Source organism: Acipenser ruthenus, chromosome 2 (genome assembly GCF_902713425.1).
Source record: "Acipenser ruthenus chromosome 2, fAciRut3.2 maternal haplotype, whole genome shotgun sequence".
NCBI lineage: Eukaryota > Metazoa > Chordata > Actinopteri > Acipenseriformes > Acipenseridae > Acipenser > Acipenser ruthenus.
Genome location: NC_081190.1, coordinates 8,899,529 through 8,916,566, shown reverse-complemented (window position 1 = coordinate 8,916,566; position 17,038 = coordinate 8,899,529). Strand labels below are relative to the sequence as shown.

The 17,038-nt window shown below is 40.3% G+C and overlaps 1 protein-coding gene across 1 annotated transcript; it reads left to right on the top strand.

The window, feature by feature from the left end:
- The first annotated feature begins 376 nt into the window (after positions 1-376).
- Positions 377-16,912, top strand: LOC117403732 (WD repeat-containing protein 41-like). Its single transcript, XM_058988483.1, has 14 exons — positions 377-552; positions 934-983; positions 1,543-1,658; positions 2,546-2,594; positions 3,994-4,122; positions 4,652-4,714; positions 5,936-6,047; positions 8,135-8,197; positions 10,176-10,286; positions 11,119-11,303; positions 11,595-11,716; positions 12,092-12,177; positions 15,130-15,266; positions 15,965-16,912. The coding sequence occupies exons 2-14, from the start codon at positions 936-938 to the stop codon at positions 16,103-16,105; spliced, it is 1,362 nt and encodes a 453-aa protein (XP_058844466.1). The 5' UTR covers positions 377-552; positions 934-935; the 3' UTR covers positions 16,106-16,912.
- Positions 16,913-17,038: the final 126 nt, after the last annotated feature.

Here is a 17,038-nt window from a genome sequence, read left to right as displayed (position 1 = left end):
ACATGCAGTATCAAACAGGTCTACTCAAATAAACATACAAATAAGTAAACAAATAATACTAAAATGTTAAATTTTTATGTTTACCTCAGGAAAAATATGTTTCTATGTATAAATGAACTTATGAGTAGCTACTGCCAGGAACACTGTTACAAATATGCACTAAGGAAATACAACATGCTGTAGTTATTACAAGTATTAGGCCTCCATAAAGCACATTGTCTCGAAATGATAATGACACCACATGCCATTTTAAAACGTACATTTTGTCACTGCAGCACACATTAGATTTAGCTTAAATACCTATAAGCATATAGTTAGTACAGTATAACTTATATAATGTGACCTATTTTGTCCGTGAAACGCTGCCGTACTCAACTCAGTCTTTGCATTGTCACGTGAGAGAGCCAGGAAGTGCAACACAGGTTGTGTTTATAAATGAGCATAGAGCCGTAGCAATACGAATGATGATGTAAACACGTTATTATTGCAACATTAAATACGTGTCCTGGAGCGCACACTGTGGGGTTGCGGCGATAAACTACTTTGCAGAAAGTAAGTTAGTACTAGTATGTATGTATGTCATAGATTTCATATATAGATGCTTTTACGATCGGTCAGCTGATCTGTCGTGTTTTATTCTAATAATACGATACATGGATATTATGTGCATTACTTAAATGCTAATCATAATCACGCAAACCTTCTTTGTGTCGTCAAAGCAGTAAAGTAGCAGCACAAGAAATGCGTGTAGCTGATTGGTCTTTGCATTGAATTTTGTACTGAACAGGTTTTGATATTCTGTATTAAATGAACACCAGCTTAAATACTTGCCTAAATATTCTTTGGCCCTCCTGCTGCGCTGTGGCTGCACGGGAAGTGGCGTAATGTTGTTTCATGTTCATTCACTTGTTGTGTTGCATTCTCACAAACCAGGGATGTTGCGATGGCTTCTTGGCGGCCGAGAAGCACAGGGGCCTGTAGAGGTGAGTGAAGTACAGACCCTGACGGTGATGTAACACACCAGCATAAACAAAGTGTGATGTTCTGCATGGTTGTGTGCGTTTAAAAGCTATGCTCCCTATGAAAATTCCCTTTAGCACTCCATCTCAATGGGACCAAACATTGGTGGCTCGACCAGTGTTTATAACATTATGAGAAGTGTGTGAATCCAGGATTTCACCTCTCTACCTACAACATTTAATACAGTACAGACCGTTGGGGCCATATAGGTTATCGGTTAATCACAAGTTTTTACAATATCAGTTATTAGAGTTCCATTTTAAACAATTCCAATTCCTTCAAAAGATGAGAAATGCCTTAAATGACCTGGAATTGCAATTGGAAAAAAATGCAAGGTGCATTCTTTAGTGCATGCCGTGTAATATCCGAAACAAATGTGACAGATGGTGGCAGCGTTTGAGTTAAACATTTGTAAATTGACCTACGTATTCACAGGATTATAATTAAAAACTCTTCACCAAATATAACAATTTCTGGCTGAAAAAAAGTACCATTTACCTTGTGTTTCTGATTGGTCCACAGAAAACTACAGTGTTGTTCATCGGAGAAGAACAACCGAAAAACTCTTACACGGAACTACAGGTGCTAAAAGGACACTTTGACATGGTTCGGTTTCTGGTGCGGATTGATGACTTCAGGTAAGCAGCAGCTTCTTGTGTGGCGAGCAATCTTGCTGTTCTTTTTTGATAAGAACATGTAGAGAGCATCACCTGTTTTTGGTACAGTGAAGTATGGATTTTCTTTTAAAAATAAACATTTTGTGCTGTTTTCACAGTTATATACCAAGCTCTACCTTTCATTTCTGAATGCTGTACAGTATCTGTGCTATTTTATTTAGCTGCATCAACAAAGGAGCACAGTGGGCTCCAGTAAGTCAGGTTTTACGCCTCACCTCCCCCAGTAATCCTTTGTTATTGAGGGCTTTGCAGAAGGCTGCTCTTGTCTTTACAGTGTCTCAGATGAAAGCAGATTGCGGACATGTTTTTTTTATTGGTTTTGAAGAAAGAAAGTGTATCCTTTATCAGCCTCCACGACAGTTACTTTTATTTCTTTCCTGCAAATCTGTTTTGGAACGAGCGTTGAGGGCTGGCAGTGTCAGAGGGCGCCAGGCACCGCTACCTTCCAGCATACACATGTTTAAAGCTGGGCTGTGAAAAATAACTCCTATCTAATGCTCTCTCATTGCTGACACATCCAAATAAAACAAGAGTTCAGAAGACAATCTTAGGAAACGCTCTGCTCCACTGCCCACCAACCTTCACCACTAAATTCTGCAGGAAACTACACAGAGGTAGAGAGTTTACAACTGGGAAGGAAGTATGTCACCCATGAAAGATCAGGTTGATAAAACCGAACATCCACTTCTGAGTGGCTATGTATTTAAGAGTTTTAAATGAAAACAGGAATCTGCACACCATGGGAATGTATGGTGTATCTCTGTAAATCTACCACAGTGTCTGGTGGTTTGCTGGGGTAAACCTTTTAAAAATGAACTGATAAATGCTTGTGCCTTGTGTTCCCGCAGGTTTGCTTCAGCCGGGGATGATGGGATTGTGTTGCTCTGGAATGTTCAGGTTGGTATTTCAGGGAAAGAAAGCGTTCCAGTTACGGAATTCGTTTAAATTGCCGTATAACGTATATGACAAGACAAACAGCACAGTATTGTCTGGCAAAAAGCATACTCTCTTATTGTATCACATGACTACAGAACATTGCACTTACACTGTGCATGGCATGTATTTTACATGGTCCATGAGGCTTTGATAAACAACATTCATGTGTACGTGAGTCTCTTTAGTTGGTCTCTTTATTTGGCTTTAAAATGAAGTAAAACCAGCATTGTCGCAGAAGCAGCATGATCTGGATGCACTGCCGTGTTTATATTCTCTTTCTCCAGGTGAACGCTACAGAGTGGAGAAATGTATTACTCAGGCGATTTATGGCCCATGATGTGTTCAAGGAAATGTTCTGCTGATACAGAGCAGACCAATAGAGGGCACTGTTGTTGTTTGTTTCCACTGCAGACAGTTTTTCCTCTCAGTGGACAGCAGTATATCCGAAAGACTCTGATGTAAATCATTATTTTAGGGTATGAATTCTGGAGTAATGTTTATATGATGATGTATTACCCCTTCCAGATATCATGCTTGTGAGTGTAAAACACGTCTCCACGTGTTGCTACAACTGTTTAAATAACATACCTGTAATTTTTCTTTTCATTGTTAACATCCTGACAACTGTTTACACTTATCCATGATGTGGTGCGGAACAGAAAAGCCAGAGCACTTGTTATGTTCCTGCAGTGATTTAGAGGACGGATCTCAAAGCCCAGTGCACTAGAGCGGCCATTTTGAAAAGAGCTTTGAAACAGATTTTAAAGTTATAAAAAGTTGTCAGGATGTTAACAATGAAAATAAATTACCGCTTCGTTATTTAAACAGTTGTAGCAACACATGGGGCTGTGTAACACTATTTTCTTCACAATGCCTGCATTTACAATTCTGTATTTTGACACATTCATTATACACCATACTTGTCAGCCTTGTGGTCACATGATCACCAAGCTTGACTCATGGAAATCAGGAGTGTGTGTTCAGTGCCTTTTTGACCATTGCATAATAACATGAAAAAGTCTCGGAAACTAAAAGATTTAAACATGGCAATGAAGGCTGAAATAGAAAAACAACTCTCGCTTACAAATTTTCTTCGCACCCGTCAACGACCTGAAAGATTGTTAAAAACTGGGATTGAACCTGGAACCTCCTGGTAACAAGCCCCTTTCTTTAACCACTGGACCACTAAGGCTCATAAGCTTTTTTGTATTCTGTTTTTAAAATGAAAGAAAGAGAAAATAAGGTTCTGCAGAAATGTCATGGATATGTGTAAAATTCATCATGATTGTGGGACACTGCTACTTTATGTAATTCCTTTGGGCCAGGGTGTATGAAGTTGACAGTGACTATGTGGTTTCAGACAGGAGAGAGGCTTCATGAGCTGCGAGGTCACAGCCAGCAGATAACCGCCATCACCCGGTTTCAGAAGCACAGTGCGGAATCGAGCTGCCCCATGATCCTCTCTGCCTCCTCGGACAGGTCCGTCAGTGTATCCTTCTTCTTAATGAAAGCGGACACTCTTTCGAGGTTTGGTTTGCCGCTGTAGTGAAAACCACTCAGAGTGATCTGCACACGTTCGTTCTGATCTCATGAAGTGCTGGAGTCATTTTCTATCGAGTGGGGAGTTGCAAAGGAAATATCTTTAGAGGTAATAGAATTCGTCTCGTTTTTGTTTTGATTTGATTTGAAAACTAAAACTTCAGCTGCATTACAGAAGAGAAAAGCATGGCTGCAGAATTGTGTGCAGATCCACTTATTACTTTGTGTACAAAAAAAAAATCAGAAAAAGAAAATATCAAATGAAAAACGGCATGTACTTCTTTGCTGTGTTTTCTAGTGCTGCTGTTCAATAAGCCCATTGTCAGCTTCACTTCTTTGTTTCATGCGTTCAGTTTCTATTTGCAGTTCTTTAACTTGCTGGTTTAGCTGTGGGATGCAGATAATGTTACACTTCTTTAACTTGCTGGTTTAGCTGTGGGATGCAGATAATGTTACACTTCTTTAACTTGCTGGTTTAGCTGTGGGATGCAGATACTGGGAGTCGTGTCCAGACTGTGACAGACTTGCACTCGTCTGTGAAGGTAAGTGTTCCTGACTAAGAAATCTTATTATAAAAAGCCGATCAAGCCATTTTTATTGGCAAAGCAGGGAGACATGGTTAGAAAGTTGCACTTCATGTTTCCTGATATTATGAATACTACATGATAAAATACTGAAGGACCCAGTCTCCTCCCACTGTGTGTGTTCATGTGAAATAAAGACTGATAATACCTGTTTTTTTTAAATTCAAAGTGTAACTAATATTTGAAACCTAAAAAGCAGTAAAATAGATAAATACAAATTTGACAATCAGAACTCTTTCTAGAACCCTCAATATCCTTTTAAAGCAGAGCCTTGTGAGTATTGGTGGGTAAAAACCATCCTGAGCACTTTCCTGAGTCACAGACCATTCTGTATGTCCTTACCCTTTCCTGAGGACATGTTGTTGACCAATGGGGTTGTGTTGATCTTACTGATGGCATTAAAAGAACTAGCAGTGCTGTCGCTTTATAAAAACACACACTGTGTCGTAAGATCATCTCAAACACCTGTGTATCTGTTGACCTATCTGCACACACACACAAACACAGAAAAGCTTCTTTGTGTACAGAGTGTCCCAGATGGCCATTTTGGGTTCAGGTTCCCATATTCGCTGCATCGTGTGGAATTTACTAGTTGATGATATAGGATACCTTTTATAGAAATGAATAAGCTGTTCATAAAGATTGCAGGTTACCAGACACTGAACTGCCAGAAGCTCCAGTAATATTTATTTGTTCCCCTTGGAATGCCGTGTCTGTCTTGTTGATAAATGGTAGTTGGTTGCAATTTATTGGCTCTTGTTGAGACTTTACCATTCATGTGAAGAGAGACTTATAGTATTGGATAATGTTGAAAGAAAAGTAACCCATTTAATACATAGATGGAAAAAACATGCTGCAGGTTCGTCAACACTGATAAGCTTCTACACCTCACTTCACCTCACTTATTAGCAGCACGAAGTTAATATAAAGTATCCCATTGAACAATGCATCAATAATCATTAGGCACTATAGGTATGGATCGTTTGTCAGATCAAACATTCTAACAAGCAAACAGCAATAACCAGTTTCTTAAATAGTATTTATTGACCCCAAAACGTCTTGATGTTGATGAAGCTGAGATCAGCCCTACTGAAGCTTGTGATCTCAAGATGACTCAGAGAAGAGTTCTCTTCTTCACAGTCTTGTTTTTGTTACAGTCAATCTTGTTTCCATTTGCAGTGCCTGCTTGTTCTGGAAAGGCTTGATTTGTGGCTGTCTGGAGGGAATGTCCTGTGTGTCTGGAATAGGAACTTTGAGCTTCTTTGTAAAACAGAGGTCTTTAATGATGCAGGTACAGTAGCAATGTAAACTTTTCACGGGGGTAGATACATGCAACAAGTTCCAGGCATTCTGATTTATAGTATGAAATTAAGCCACCAGTGCATGCACATAAGTCCTACTTTTTTTAAGCAAGAAAATTGTCTTTCTGGCAGGTTGTGATTTGTACTGACCATATTTTACAAATGTTACAAGAGCTACAGTGTGCCATACACTGGATGCATGTAATGCAGCATATATAGAGCATGCAGTATACTTGAGTGCAGTTTACATGTGTGTCATAATAAGTCACAAGCTACATGAATACTAACAAAAGCTGATGTTACAGACGAGCCTTGATTTTCATTTGAGAAAAAAATGCAGCTGAATTCAAAGATTTTATATTGGGATTGTCTGACTTTGTGTACAGTTTGCACTTGTATAACACATAGGTAATATGGTATATGTAAGCACAGTTTAAAGGATGATTGATCGTACGAAGTATTATTCCAGACTTTACCCACCCTGCTTTTAGCATGCCAGAGGAGCGCTTTAAACAAGGCCTGTTAAATGAATCTGCTCGGTCCCGCTCGCATGGGGTGTGCACACTGGACATGGGGTGTGCACACTGGACATGGGGTGTGCGCTGTTTTCCAAAATGTAGGGTTCATTGAGTGTGCGAGGGGATCGTTTTTTGCAAGCACAGGAGACGGTAAGCGATAGTTACAGTGTACATTGAACACACAAGGAGATCAGAGACGGTTGGCACTGTACACTTTATGCATCCTTTAGGTATTGCTATTATGTGGCAAGTTCTTTGGGCTTTCCTTTATTAAGGTCCTGATCTAACAAAGTTAGTTATGTGCTGCTTCCACTCTTGAGTCTGAAAGTGGCACAGCAATGTCTCCCATTGTGCATTGTCAACAGGTTCTTGCTCTGACTAGGAACCAGGTACCGTATTACTTCGAATTAACGCCTCACTCAAATATCAGCTTTTTAGTAGACGGCGCCCTTGAATAAACGCCGCTCTCCATAAAGAAACGTAAAGGTATTTTTTTTTCTACCCCTGCTCAAAAAAATAAAGAAACGCGCAACTCTGCCTATGTACATGACACCCCGGAAGAGACTGCAACCTCAATCCAGCATGTAATACAAACTAATGTACACCCACCTTAGTAAGCAAATATTATTTTATAGTACAGTCCCGACAGACAACCCAAGATTAACTACTTACAGTGTTCAGTGCCAACACAGCAGGGGATGAAACAAGGGCTGTCTGTCATCAGCTTGGATGGTGAAAACTTAATCTCAAAGGAACTTGGAGCTTTGCCGGTCACTCTAAGCGCTGTCCGAAAGCTGGCTGAAGACAGGGGGTTTAGTTGTTTTGTTTTTGTTTTGTTTTTTATTCAATTGGAATTTCTCAGTCCTGTATATATGTGTATATATATATATATAGGGTATATATAGGATATATTTTAGTTTTAACAGAAATCTCTCCTCTTCTTGTCCCGCCCCATAGCAACCAATACACACTCCTGATTCGCTGGTACAGTACTCCCCTGACCTCCCAACTCCCACCTAATAGGCTCTTGTTAACGGTCAATAAATATACTGTATTCTAGCCCCAAAAACACACAAGAGTATAATGCTGCAGATCGGAGCCTGTCATGGCGCTGTTTCTAAAATGCCTTAAATCATTTAATAAAATATTGCATCGTTTGTAAAGCATAGTATTATTAATAAAGGCCTCCCTCGTATAATCGCCGCCCTTGTTTAAGGGCCGCAGTCATTTTGATCAATTTAAAATAAAAGCTGCGGCACCACATTGAAGTAATACGGAACATTATACATGAAACTTCTGTGCCTTCAGGTTAAAGCCACTTAACTGAGAGACTTTGGTAACTCAAGATGACAAGTACATTCACTGATGGCTTCAATATAAGCTGCAAGATAAACAGTAGAATGGTTTGTAACTTGTTTTTTCAGAAAGAAGCAGCTTTGTGGTTGTAAAAATATCAATATTGTGATAAAAGCGTATCATAAACATGTAACATCTAGCCATTAAACTGTCAACACAAATTCTATAGCTAAGGTCTGTTTTTTACATTTCCCATTAACCAGGAATCACTGCCATCATAGAGCTGCCTAAGAACTGCATTGCGGCGGCGATGGACAAAGAACTAAGTAAGCTTGCTGTTCCAAGAATGCATGAACTAAACATACTGGGTCAATTGCAGCGTACCACATTGAGTCCACTTGATGTGTCTAACTAGTGGATTAAGCAGGGTTAGTCTACTTGATTGGACTAAAGTTAGCACACCTTCAAATCCTGATTGCAGCGTACCAAGTCAGATTTGTGATGATCCTGTTCAAGTGGATTACCTTAGTACGGTGAAGGATAAGACCAACTTAGTATGCTTGCTCGTGCTAAGCACTTAAAATACACTTTTTAATCATGTACCATTTAATACCATTTTCTACAGGGTCCGGGAGGGGACATGAGAGAAGAAATATATATCTCATGCACACGTCTTACTATCTGGTGGCCACGAGATTCCTATGTCGTGCGCACGAGATATTATCAGTTTAACTGGTTTTCAGTTTAACGCAATACAATTTAAGTTTTATATAGTTAATATCATGCAATTAAACGTTTCTGTGCCTATGCAGCAGTGTCGGCACCTTAAATGCAAGTACAGTATGATCTGCCGGTTTGAAATGTGCACAAAACGACATGACATTTATTTTTACTTAAATATGTTTGATGTAATAAAAATGTGTCTTTCTTGATGTGGATTAGGTCACTGGTACACTGCATTTGACCCACTGGGCTCAATTCAGTAAAACATCTTGGTACGGGCCTCAGTACAATTCCTAAACGTGTCTTCAGGTACATCGGAGTGCAACCATTAACCCGTCCCTGTGCAACAAGCTGCCTCTAGTGGAGGAAAGAAATACCACATAGAACAGATGTGCTATTTGTACATCCACAGGGGGGCAGAGTGTTGCAGGAGAACAGGTTACTCTGGGGTACGGGCTGCACTTAGAGAGGTCTGCACAGGCGTGCTTTTAATATCTCAGTTTTAAAAAGTCACCAGGGAGTTAAAAAGATGTACATTTTAATCCTAAACATGCAAATAATACATTTGTTAATATATCTGATATTCCAGACCAGTAGCAAGGTGCTCTTGAATAAAATCATTTGAAATGGAATAAAATAAATGTGACTGCTGTACATATCTTAAAGACGCACCAGAACACCCTGCAGTGCTTACAAGTAATGCATGACTACCTTTGCTGTATCTCTTGTTGTACGTACTGGATTGCAGCCATATACTTTTAAACTCAATACCAATACAAGCATCACGAGTCATAAACTTTTTCCATCTGGAACAGGAGAATTCCTATCATGAGCATCATAGTGTATCCAGATCAGGCTGCCTCTTATAAACCATGCTGGGGCTCTGATTGGAATGAATGACTTGTGGGAATAGACCGCTCCCAAGTCATTTCTACATGGCTTATGACCTGTGATGTGTGAATAAAAACAAGGCAGTCAGGATTATGTTGACAAATATATCACTGTGATTTGGACAACACTGGATACTTGAACGGTGCAGCAACGTGTTTCTTGTAAACACTGCAGGGTGTTCTGGAACCCCCAAAATGTCTTCGACACATTCTTATCTTACACTGAAAGCTGACTTTCCACACTCCTCTAAAGGCTTCAGCCAGTAAATCAGGTTTTGTAATAACTAGATAAGTGGAATTAAGCCTCAGTTGGCAATGCTAACTTAACAAGACATCTATAACAGCTAGCTTCCAGACCTGGAATTTCACAAGCTGGACACTAAAGTACTAGAGTTCTTATTTTCTAATAAAAATACATAACGTGGATCTCCCACATGACTCCGCCAATGAGATTGCTCTATTGCGTTATGTAGCTAATCAGTGATTTGAAGTAGCCCTTCACAGTAACTAAAAGGACAACAACATTTTCTTATGTGTAGATATGCTATTGAGGTACCATATAATAGAGGAATCAAGAAATCTCAATTGTATGACGGTCATACCTTGCATAGAAAAGGCTGTAAATTGACACTTTAACACATGTATGGTTGTGTGGTTTGTTTCAAACTTTTCTTTGTGTATTGGTTCGAAGTCATATACAGACTGAAGGTGCCAGCCTCTGAATCGGAAAGCTGGGAGATTCAGGAGGTCAAGAGACTTTCAGACCACCAGGACAGCGTCCGGGCTTTGATCAGCGTCAATGGTAAGGAGATGCTGCAGCTATACCAATACTGTTGAAAGCAGCAGTGAAAATACTTGACTTTACTACAGAATAAATAAATACATAACCGCTTTACAAACTAAATGAAAGCTTCGCTGATGCTTCATTTTCCAGATCTGTCACAGTTATTTAGGGAAATGTTGCCTTTTGTCAAAACTGGATTATAAATACAGACAATCCTGAAATGTATATTTCTGGTTTACTTGAGCATATACTTTTTAGAATGAGGAAATCATAATTGTTGTTTATTATTTAGATTTTACTAGGGAAAACTAGTATAAAACCCATGGTAGTATAAAACCCACAATATTTAACCCTTTGCTGCCCAGTGTCCAATATATTTGGCATTGAGAAAATAGGTATGGGAGCATACCCAGGGCAGTAAAGGGTTAAACTATGTAAGAGAACAGGGACTCCTATTAAAGCTGTATTTTTAGGCGGAATGGCACAACTGAAGCAAAAACAGTCTGTTAATATCTAAATATGGGGATTACAAAAGAACATGTTTTTACAAATCTGGTCATTTTTTCCATACAGACCTGGCGTTAGGTAATACAGTATTATATATGCCAGTGATGAGTCTGAGCTTGATGATGTTGTATCTCCGGTTGTTGCTTATAGCATGGCAGGCCTCATGTGAATCTCAGAGTGACACGGAGTCAGTAGTTTTAGGGTTCAGATTGCAATGTAAATGTTGTGAACAGACTCCAGGAATTACTGTATATTCTAGTTCCGTATAACATGATGTTCCCAAACTGGGTCCAGGAATGCAAAGGTGTATTTTGACTGATGATGGTGTTTTCATTTGTGACAGACCAGGCCTTTGCAAGCGGCTCTCATGTGGGTGAGTTGATAGTCTGGGATTCCCTGGACTGGACCATTCAGTCATATGAACGTGTTTTCGGGGACACTGCACAGGCGGACATTCAGTCAGAAATCAAACTACTGTCACCCAAGCAGAATGAAATGTCTGTACAACACCTGACTTCCGATGGGGAGGTAAGAATGGGTTTTAATTTGTGACGTAAGACCGTTTAGGTAGAATGAAAGATGTGTCTCTCTGAGAAGGTGATGCTATCTGTATGCATTGTTCTGAAGGGCACGTTCTTACTAAGAACTTCTTTGCTTTTATTATGATCACAATTCAACATCATGGCATCAAATAATTAATCCTTAACAATAAAATACAAATACTAAAATGATACTTTTAAAAGACCGTTTGAGTATGAAGACACGGATAAAGACGTTGAGATGTTGTTGGTTTGTGATTCTGAATATTTTCCCTCACAGTACATTATTGCTGCCATTGGAAGTGGTATATACGTCTACAGCCTGCTGACAAAGAATGTGATTGCGTACAGGAAAACCGCGCATGACTCGGACGTGCTGCACACCTTGAAGCTACCCAATGGGTATGTGCATTTATTTAAAGGGTTGTCTTTTTACAGCTGTGGCTACCTGAGATTGTGTCCAAAATACTCCTTCAGTGGTTCCAGCTGGATTGCCTTTTGTACTGGAAGCATTTTAAATAACAGGCACTTGGGAAATATGTGTTCCCATCTCTATGAAATGCATCTATTAAAATCAAACACATGCCTGTGATTAAAACATATACATGTTGTATCATGAAAGATTAATAGCTGGTACTTATTTTAAAACTGTATTCTTTTTTTATTTATTAGTTTTTGTTATGGTTGCATGTTGAATTAAAAGCAGTCTTTGCTAATCTTGCTCTTGAGTTAAATTCAGACACATTGTAAGCCGTGTTCTCCCCTTTGATCTGACAGTCAGCTGATTTCCTGTTCAGAAGATGGGAGTGTCCGTTTCTGGGTGCTGCAGGACCTCCCTCCCCCTGCAGAGCATGCATCCTCAGGTTAGAGACTCTGTTTAATGATCTCAAGAACACGGCACTTTAACTTGACCTGCTTCCTGCTGGGGTGATTTTATTGACATTGAGAGGAAGAGTTTAAGGATGGTTGAATTCATATCTGCTGCTAGACCATTGTGCAGTACTGCAAGAAATTAGTGAAACCATTATACAGATCTCTTAATATTGCTCTGTCAAAGGGGGCTCCCGAGTGGCGCATCCAGTAAAGGTGCTCCACGTGGAGTGCAGGATGCGCTCTATAGTCTGGACGTCGCGAGTTCGAGTCCAGGCTATTCCACAGCCGACCGTGGACGGGAGCTCCTAGGGGGGCGGCGCACAATTGGCCGAGCGTCGCCCGGGGGGAGGGAGGGTTAGGTCAGCCAGGGTGTCCTCGGCTCACCGCGCACCAGCGACCCCTGTAGTCTGGCCGGGCGCCTGCGGGCTTGCCTGTAAGCTGCCCGAGAGCTGTGTTGTCCTCCGACGCTGTGGCTCTTGGGTGGCTGCATCGTGAGCCTGCAGTGTGAAAAAAAGCGGTCGGCTGACGGCACACGCTTCGGAGGACAGTGTGTGTTCGTCTTCGCCCTCCCAAGTCAGCGCAGGGGTGGTAGCGGTCAGCTGAGTTTCAAATAATAATTGACCATTCCAAATTGGGAGAAAATAATAAAAATAATTGGCAACGACTAAATTAAAAAAAAAAAAAAAAAAATATTGCTCTGTCAATGTGCCTCTTCACAGGAAATAGCAAGTAATACCAAGTCTAGTGACGATGACACTGCTACTAGTACTTCATGTGCAGTTTCAGACTGTGCTGTCTTCCTGCCCTCTGTCCACTCTGTCTGCAGCAGCCCTGTGTGAAAGGCTTTCCGTGTGCTGTAGTTTTCTAGGAGATTGTGAACTTGTATTAGTTGTCTCAGTTCAGGGGATTCCGTGCCTGTTTGCTTAAATCCACATTTGCGTTCGCGCTCTGTTATTAGGGGTCACATTTTAAAGATCATGCATGTCCACGGACCCCTTATTTGAATCCCTGCATATGTGTGTTCCTTTGCTTACAGAAACTGATTGTGTTGTGTTTTCTTAAGTAAGCGAAAACAGGGCTTAACTCAGTAAACAAAAACAGAATGGTTCTAACATGTGTAACTTCTTATGAGAAGTTTATTTTTTTAGTATTTGTAATTTTAACCAACAGAAATCACTTGATGCTTTTGCCTCGTTTTGGGTGACCCAATGGGACCAGTAATAATGTTGCTAATGATTAGGAATGAAAACAATGGATATAAAAGTCTTGGCTATCCTCAATCGAGAAAAGAAGGAATCATTAAAGGTGGTATTAAAGAAAATGATTTCACAGTGTACTGTTGGGAGAAATGAAAAGTGATTCATTTACCAAGAAAATAAGAATAGGAGCTTGCCTGTATGCAATTGTTAAGGGTAGCACTTGTGAAGAAGTGTTTCTTGATGGTAAGACATTTCTCTCCAGCATTGTGGGCTTGTCAGTTCAGCGGATGCAGATTTACATTAAAGCGGCAGTTCCTGAGCAGATTTTCACCTGAGAGACAGCCACTGTGAATTTGCATAGTCTGGATTCCATATTTGTTTCTAAAGCTTTAAACATGGTTCGGGAATATCGTGTGTGTTTTACCCATCCTCTCCCATTGATGGTATGCTTGTAATGCGATCCAGATGTCCCTGCACAAATCAAAGCACCAGGAGATCCACCACATCACTGTCTGATGAGAAGGCTGATACCGGGCACACATGAACCAGGAGATCCACCACATCACTGTCTGATGAGAAGGCTGATACCGGGCACACATGAACCAGGAGATCCACCACATCACTGTCTGATGAGAAGGCTGATACCGGGCACACATGAACCAGGAGATCCACCACATCACTGTCTGATGAGAAGGCTGATACCGGGCACACATGAACCAGGAGATCCACCACATCACTGTCTGATGAGAAGGCTGATACCGGGCACACATGAACCAGGAGATCCACCACATCACTGTCTGATGAGAAGGCTGATACCGGGCACAAATGAACCAGGAGATCCACCACATCACTGTCTGATGAGAAGGCTGATAACGGGCACAAATGAAATGCATCATCGTGGATGCAGCCAAACAGCTGGCTTTTCCTGGGAGCTGTCCTTGTGTGTCTGGCTCGGATTCATACAGTAGAGAATTGGGGATGTTACTGAAAGAAATACTTCCCAGATGCTTGTCTGCTTTGAAGTGGGAATTACATTTCTGAGATTCATTCACCCTCTGATATAAGGTCTTGTTTTGCTACATTTCTGTATCATTCAGTTGGGTAAAGTCTTCCCTTATTAGAACATCGCTTGGCTCATGTAAACTTGTGAGCATGTATAAGACATGATTTGAAGGTTTCTAGGACTGCAGGGTCAGATGTATTATAAATAATGGATGTTACATACTGCAGTTGAGGCGCATCGTATCTCCTGACCTGTGATTAATGTGTGGACGGTACTCTGCTAGCTGGAGTTGCTGGAATGAAGTTTTCCCACACAGAAGCTGCCTAACAGCAAGGTCATTGATGTGGTTTGTAACAGGGATGACCGAATTTTGTGTTATTTAAATTTCTGTATTATTAACCACCTTTACCTGAAATCCTAGCAATAGAGTGTCACGCTGCTATATGAAAACAATAAAAAAAAAATATATATATATATATATATATACCTTGTGTGCATAGATTTCAGTAGAAGCAGGATTGTATTGCGTCTATTTCATTTTTTGTCTTTATTGTTGAAATAGGGACATTTTAATATGCACATGTGTGATATGAAAAAACAAAAACAACAACGAATTATTAGCTTAACATGTTACCCTCTGGGGTGAACTAAACTGTGCAACTATTATACCAGGCTGCAACCACTGTTGTGTTCTGTGTCTTTAAGTAATTTCAACCTGGTTTGTTGTGCATTTCTTTCAGCATTCTTTGGCATGTGGGGGTTTGGAAGAGCGAATAAACAGCCGCCCAATCAGCAAGTGAAGAAGGGGGCGGACTGCTTGGTCCTGCGCTCTCTGGAACTGACCGGGGACCTCATCGGGCACTCTGGAGCTGTGCAGGTACCAGGGGCGGGGCTGACACTGGGGTCATGTGTCTAAAAGGAAGGCTTGTAGCTTGCTTTGTAGGTCACGAAATAATCCAGTTCTCTGCTTTGGGTGTAAAATCCTTCTTCAGCAACAAGTAGGGTCTGAAGAGCAGATGAACTATATATACACGCAACAGTAACATTAAAACATACTGCTAGAAACAGGTCATAAATACATTTCTGTCAACGTGCATGCAGCAGGTAAACATTCATTTTTGATATATCCTCATCTGCGGTATTTGGGTCGTTGCTACAAAAGGTTGATCCGTATGGCAGTTCTGTGCCATTTCTTCAGCAGTGGATTGAGATGATGATTCTGTACTTCTCTTCAGCACATGGACATTGAGTTTATACACCTGCGAGACCTTCCTGCACAATACAAAACTACAGGGCTTGTGTAGCAAGCGCCTCATGCAATAGCACCCTGCTCAATAAGAAAGCAGGTACTCGCTAGTGCAAACAAGGTAGACATTTGAGATGCTCAGTACCAAAAAGCCCTCTCTCGGTGGAACATGTGGGACAGCAAGAAGGTCTGGCATCCATTGAAATATTCTTGGGGTGGTTTTTGAGGTAGTGTGGTGTGACAGCTTCACATGCTACTGGTGTACACTGGTGGAAAGTTCTGCAATACTAACACAAGGCTTTCCTTTTTTGTTTTTGATTTTTTTTTAGATGTTTCTGCCTTTTAATGACAGTGTCCTGGTGACTTGCTCTACTGACCATCTCATCATGTTGTGGAAGGATGGAGAACGGGAGTCAAGGCTGAGAAGCTTGGACTTATTTAACAAACTGGAGCAAAATAAAGGATTATGACTGTGTGTGTGTTGGTGTACTTGTCTGGTCTCCTTCATGATAAACGGAAGGCAAAGACTCAAATACAGTATTGCAGTGTGCAACTTTCATATGAAATACATTCTGTTTGGAATTATTTGAAATAATTACCACCGATGTGTGGTTTCATTCGCAGGTGTTCTTTTAAATGTAGAGAAAAGCATGTTAGCACTTCAGGTTATGTATTGGGATTTTTACAGGAATACAGAAAACAGATGTTAGTGTTTGCTGTCTGTATTTTATTAGTAAAATCCACTGCTTTAAGAGTGCGCACAGTCAGGGCAGTCTAGCCGAGAGGGTGTATATTCAGTTAGGATTGTGCAGTACAGTAAAGCGTGAAAGAGTTTTCAGCCACACTCCCCAAATACAAGTTACATGCAGTTCTTTTAAAAAAAGGCTTGTGGAAAGCTCAACAGCACAACAGACAAATAATGTGTACAGTATCCTGATCCTCTACTTTTTAGGTATTTTCATAACTTAATTTTGTTCTATGAAGCACATAAATGTTTTTAAGCGTGTGGCTGACATAGTGCAGTGATGTTAGCATGCAAGGTTCAGGGCAAGGGCAATGTGATGCAAATGGTTATAAAACAGTTTGGAGAATTTACCTTTTTTATTTTACTCTTCAGCAACACTTCATAAGTGTCAAACAATGTCCTGGATAAGTTCTTCTGTGGCATGTCATGTGGTTAAAGGTTATCATGTGTGTATGTTTTTCATGGCTTGAATTTTTCAAGCAAGAACTGTGTTATATGTAATATAGCAGATAATAAACTGTATTTAATTCAACTTCTGATTTGATGATTAGATAGGTGTATATAGAATATTATGCAGATAACCATAGCACAATACGTTTTGTTTTTAATTTTCATTCACAAATACACAAAGTTTCTGAAATAAATGTGATAACAAAAC

Coding starts and splice junctions, on each gene's coding strand:
- LOC117403732 (XM_058988483.1), top strand. CDS start 936: ATGTTGCGATGGCTTCTTGGCGGCCGAGAAGCACAGGGGCCTGTAGAG. Junction 1,659..2,545: donor GTGCGGATTGATGACTTCAG/GTAAGCAGCAGC, acceptor GTGTTCCCGCAG/GTTTGCTTCAGCCGGGGATG. Junction 8,198..10,175: donor GGCGATGGACAAAGAACTAA/GTAAGCTTGCTG, acceptor ATTGGTTCGAAG/TCATATACAGACTGAAGGTG.